Here is a 5,930-nt window from a genome sequence, read left to right as displayed (position 1 = left end):
TGAAAATGCGTGTGCTACTAGTTGAATAGTATCAAAATAGGTTACCTAAAAAGGTTTTTCTAGTCTGTGCTACTGCTTAGTTTGAATAGCTGAAAGGCAGAAAGTGGCCAATTCTTTTCTTTTAAGCCTTTTGCTGTGTTTGGAATAGCACCACAACACAGTTAAAAGAAAAGTGAAAGGGATTATTAATTCTACCCCAAGGTGTATTCACCAGCAGAGAGTTACCGTTAACATACACTGCATATTCCACAGCTCTGCAACAAGAACAGATAGAGCTCGAAACTCCTTTCTCCTTTTCATAGAGTTCCTGGACTGCAGAATCTTCAGAGTTGAAGTGCTGATTCCTTTTTTCTTGTCTGTCAGCACAATTCTTACCATCTGGAGTTAGTTTAGCAGAAAGGTGTGGATGTATATTTGTCTTTCAATCCACTCAATAAAATGTGACACATTACTGTAAACTCCAGGTCCCAAAACCTTGGAAAAGCAGACGGAGCCCCAAGACGTTAAACCAAACAAAGTCCAGCGCCCTGCTGGTTGCTCACACACAAGCGGCCCTCCACTGTCACCCTGCAAGAGGAAAGAAAAAAACAGTTTACGGGGGCTACGCATGGCCGGCAGTCATATGGTTAAAGCTGTTCCTACTGCGATTTACCTTTAAGTGTCTCTGCTGTAAAAACTGGCTGCTCTGCTGAACTACATAGCAGCATGCAGCGTTACCAGTATTTATTCCCTGTTATATTTGTACAAAATATTACCTGCAGAAGGCTCATACAAATTATAAAAAAAAAAAAGACAGTCTAATAGTTAAACAATATGGATAAACCTTAAGAGTCCTCAAGCAGCATTTCATTATCATAAACTGAAGTTGATTACACCAATAATAATAATACAAGTTGGGTTAAAATATGTAAATAACATGTCATTCCTACAGCAGATGAAGTATGCTATACCCAATAAACATGTTGTGAGTTTCTCCTACCATGCAAGAGTCCACAGTGCCAGACTCGTAGCCAGCGCACAGCATCCTGCTGGTGATGGTTTTCATGTCAAAGTATGACTGGCATTGTTCTAAGGAAATGATGCGAACTTCTCCTTCTTGAAGCTTGAAAGGCACTGGAAAATGGAATTAAGCATTAAACTATACACACACAAACACACAAATACTCAGCTGTGATGGCTCTTTGAGAGATGATAAATATTTCCATTAGGATAGATTATAAATATTACTTAATATGTACGTATTAAACGTAAGGAGAGAAGAATCCCCCTTTTGCGCAAAGCAGAGTTGAAAGCAGGTGGGGTTTGCGTTGCTGCATTGCAGGGTTCGTGAAGCCCGGAGTGACAGTTGCCGTTTATCGTTTGTGCTGACAGACTGAGGAGGGAGAGCACCTTTACAGAGTAAGGGTATCTAAGATGGGGGCAATATTGGCTGGAAAACAGTAGCATGAGGGAGGTGGAGGAGAGGTTTGACTCACTGTTCCATGGTCACATCTCCCTGCCTCTCAGTGTCTCTCGTGGTAAAGCCCGGTATAATCACAGCCATTTTGAGTTATGCTTGGGTAAATTTGAGTTAGAGAGTGTATCAGGGAATGAGAATTCAAAGGTTACTGAAATTACTTTAGCATATTCAGGAGACAATGAAGGGCTTCTTCCTAGTCTAAACAGCTGAGCTCAAATTCTAAGGACAGTTGGTCACCCTAGGGCATGAAGTACTAAATGCTGTGTAGCTATAATGGTTTTTGATGCTTCATAACGTAAAACCTTTAAAACCAATGCTGAAACCACATTAGAGAACAAAGAACTTTTTCCCACTTACCAGTGGTGCAAAAGCATTCTGCGGGGGTTTTTTCCTGCCGTTACATAAAAGATAGTTTTAGATGGGTAGAGCTGCTAGTAAACAGCCTATCCCTCACATCTGCAATTTGATTTTTGCCACATATCTGACCTGGCCACTAGAGGTGAAGTCCCACCTGAAGCAATACTGAAAGGAAAATTTCCTTCTCCAGCATACAGAACGACAGCCTGCCCTAGCAATTACTGTAACAGCAAAGGGAGAAACACAATGGCTAGAGCGTTAAGAGGGTTGGGGCCAGGATAGTTTGCATATGATGCATGCAGAATCGTTTTGTCTAAGCAATGATTTACACAACACAATTGCTCTTGTCCTGGGACCCAGGGGTTGCAGTGGCCACAGAACAAGAAAGTACACTAACGTTCTGTTCAGAGAGACAAAACCACCACTTGTGATTATGGCTGGATGGAATACATCATGTCACAAGTCCAAAGCGTGACACAGAATATTGACTCAAGAAGATGTCTGTTCAGCCTTGGCTCAAGAGCTTTCAGTGCCTTCTGCTCTCACTGAACTAAAAACGTTGCCCCCCCCGCTGACGATCTGACACCTTCTCAATACAGTTGTGAATACAACCTAAGCCAGTAAAATGATAACCAATGCAGGTGACTTTCTTGATAGGAGTTTCTAGATCCTCAACATTTTTGAAAATCAAGCCACTTGTCTACATAAGTATTACGGAGCATAAATTCAGGCTACTGATTTGAAAAAGGCAGGCTTCAGGCACAGCTAGATCCCTTCATGAGTAGTTACAGTTCCCTGGTATTTAATAAGGCCCAGTAATAGCATAAATGGATAAAGCTTTGTAATGAGATCACTTATTTGATTAACTCCGTGGAAGGTTAGCGTGTTTTTCCCAGAAAAGTCCCAGAAATATTGATCTTACTTTTGTTGCCCATGTGTCCCCAGCCTGTGATGTAGCAGTAGGTATCTGGCCGAACCAGCTGGTCCCTGCTGGGCAGACAGACAGGTCTTACATAGCTTGTCTCGTTGATATCCTCATCTAGTTCCACAATGCTGATATCATAGTCTACGACTGCTCTGTTGTAGCGCGGGTGGAGGATAATGGTCTTCACTAGCCGGGTCTGCATGAAGCCCGATGGGTGGTCAAGGTTGCTAATCCCAAACACTACTTTCCAAACAGCTGCATTCTCTCTCCTTTGTGAAAAAAAAAAAAAAAAAAAAAGAAAAAATGGTAAATTTCAATCAAGAGTGTTCTTTTAAGCTAAAATACCTGAGAATTTCCTCTCCCTGACTTTTAGGACATTGCACTTTGCAAAGCCTTGCACATACAAATGCTACAAGAAAAAACCCAAATACTTAGGCATCATTACTTGCAGCTAAGATCTGAGCAACAGAAGACAATGCTTTCCATTTCCTTCCTGCCCGTTACCAAACAAATTAAAGCTCACACCTTCAGCAGATACATAACCACCTAGTAGTTGCTGTATTAAATGCCAAAGGCTCTCAAAATTATCCCTTGGATCCTGCCCTGGTCTTTGGTGCTCGCACACTCACTGGCAGGTGTGCACAGATTCCTCTGGGGGGGACGGTCTTGTTCAGTAGTATGCTGCTGACAGCAGTAAGCCTAGCTGAAATCCCAAAGGAGTCTCAAAAAAGCAATTCTGTTAGGAAAATTAAATCTTTTATGATAGCTATGGGAAAAGTCCCTTATTTATTGGGCATTCAGTCTGTGCCAAGTATGCTTCCTATGTCTAAGACCAAAGGTTACTTTGACTCATAATTGTTTAAGACTCTCTTGGTAAATATACAAGATCACCAAAAAAATGATGCATATGATCCAAGTGGGAAGACTGAACTAGTGTCTGTTGAGACATGTAAGAAAAACAGACATTTTGAAAGGCTTCAAAGGTGTAATCTCTTGACTGTAACTGGTCACAGGCGAAGTCACAGGTTCCTAATTAGTCTGTGATTCTAAAAACACTCAAAAAAGTCAGCATTTCTCACAACTGATGAAAGACAGTTCCATGTAACTAAGCACCTTTGACAATATCAAAGTTTAATCAAAGCCATGTAACTCAAAGCATGCAAAATTTCGGCTTTTTCACAGTACTCAACAGGATTGTAATTTCTGTAATTTGTAAAGAGATGTGGTTGCTAAATAAAGGCTATTTTTATAGCCTAAGTTGCATGAAAATGCTGATATTTCAGACTATAATGATCATTTTATCATGATCAGTTTGCAAGTTTTTCCATAAAGTTACAAGATTAAGTGCTAAGAATATTCATGTGGTATTTTGTTTACGGCCATTGTAAAAGAGCATTGCTCAGAGCAACGAGCAGTCACAGCCAGAATGTATTGCCCTACAGTCGAGGAAAAAAAAAAAACAAACTTAATGGCTTGGATGCTTTGGTGTAATGCATTTCAAAACAATCTTGACAAAACTCTGGGGACTATACTAATAATACTAGCAAAGGACACAATGTTTAATGTAGCTCTTTCCATTTATGCCCCCTACAAGTCTTTATGACTATTTGCATTAATACTTTCTGCTGCATTTTTGTTATATGGTCCTTGTGTTTTGTATCCCAAACTTCACATGAACTTCATAAAATACTTCACAAAATGGAGCATTTTGTCTAAAGCACCAGAGCACTTTAAAATCTGTTTTAATTGTTGGCTTATTGGGTTGGTTTGGTAAATGTTTAAATACTTTATGTCAAGAAATCTTCAAGGCATCAAGAATGATCTTGCTGTTGCTGTATCAAGCTATACAAATGAAGAACTTAAAGATTTCAGGATGCTGGGAACATACCCTGAAATCTATTTGGAGAGGCAGAAGAGAAAAAAGTTCATATAACTCCTCAATGAATGATTAAACCAAAATATCTCAGTACCTTAAGGCATTTAGAATACAAACGTGAAGGAGACCTTTCACACGTAATACTCTGAGCTCACCTAGATATTATATAGCCCTACATGAGGTGTAAATGAACAGCTCCAAAATGTAGTTGCAGTCTTTCTGCATTTGACAAAAATGGGAGAATTTTTACTTTATGAATTTCACACCTTCTTTGCTTATGTTTCACTAATGAGAGAAATCTCTTACCCATGAAATTCAGTAGCAGTCCAATACTGCTGAAGGATCTGCCTCTAAATCCCACCCTTTATTTTCGATCACCAGAAAAAGTTCTTCCAAAGATAAAGAAATATTCCAAATGCTGCTTAGCTTTACTTCAAAATAGATGGGGAAAGAAGAGATATTACTGGGCAGGACCCAAAATCTGATAAATACAATATTGTTGTATTATTCAGGTTTAGCATTCTGTTAGTTTAGAAGGAAGCCGTTTTAAGTTTCTGGTTATTACTTCTCTCTGAATAGAATCAGTTCTTGAACATCCTTAGGGCTTCCTCTAGAGATACACTATCACCTGCCTAACGTCTTCTGGCTTGGATGCAAAAGTCACAAACTTTGTCCCTACCACAAGTTCCATCAAGAGCCAGGAAAAAAAAAAAAGGGGGGGGGGGAACAGGGGGGACGGACACCAACAAATACCAAAGAACTCAGTATTTCAGAAATAAAAATATGACATTATTACTGAAGGAGGGAATGATTAATGTTCTAAAGAAATATCAGTCAAGAGATAGTTGCTTACCACAGAATTTCTGCTGGCTTCAACAGAAAGAAAAGTGTTTAGTGTAGTCTAAAATAATTTCGAATGAGCAAGAACCAGTTTAAAGCAGGATTAAGCAGTAATGAAAACCACGTAGCAGAAAAGTACTTGCTAACTACAGCAGAAAACACACATTTTAATTATCTTTAGAAACCCAATTAAAAACCTTCAGTACAAGACAAAAGAAATGAGGTAATAAACTTCCCTCCAAAATCTGTGGTTCAGGAAAAGCAATGTTGGTTAGCACCAAAAAGCTGACAATGACCAAGACAATTCCTAAGACATGTAAACTTTCTCTGCACTCCGGACTCTCCATCCACCACAGGGCCTCAGATACTAATGGCCACAGCATTTTTCCAGGGTCATTTCTATGCTGGTGCCCTGAATGATTTTTTTAATCTATGGCAGTTGCCTGAGAACTACAGGATTAGTGTCTTGGTCT

The 5,930-nt window shown here is 39.5% G+C and overlaps 1 protein-coding gene across 1 annotated transcript in view; it reads right to left on the bottom strand.

Annotated features, from left to right (window-relative positions):
- Positions 1-384: 384 nt before the first annotated feature.
- CORIN (corin, serine peptidase) overlaps positions 385-5,930 on the bottom strand; it is a gene marked incomplete at its 5' end in the record, with an annotated part of 51,770 nt that continues 46,224 nt past the window's right edge. Inside the window, 3 exons of the mRNA XM_009697273.1 lie at positions 385-567; positions 980-1,113; positions 2,739-3,010. Coding sequence (XP_009695575.1) covers positions 385-567; positions 980-1,113; positions 2,739-3,010 — 589 coding nt within the window. The remainder of the gene's footprint in view (positions 568-979; positions 1,114-2,738; positions 3,011-5,930) is intronic.

Source organism: Cariama cristata, unplaced genomic scaffold (genome assembly GCF_000690535.1).
Source record: "Cariama cristata isolate BGI_N322 unplaced genomic scaffold, ASM69053v1 scaffold4553, whole genome shotgun sequence".
In the NCBI taxonomy this organism is placed as follows: Eukaryota; Metazoa; Chordata; class Aves; order Cariamiformes; family Cariamidae; genus Cariama; species Cariama cristata.
Note: the sequence above shows the minus strand (reverse complement) of the source record. Positions and strands in the feature narration are given on the sequence as shown.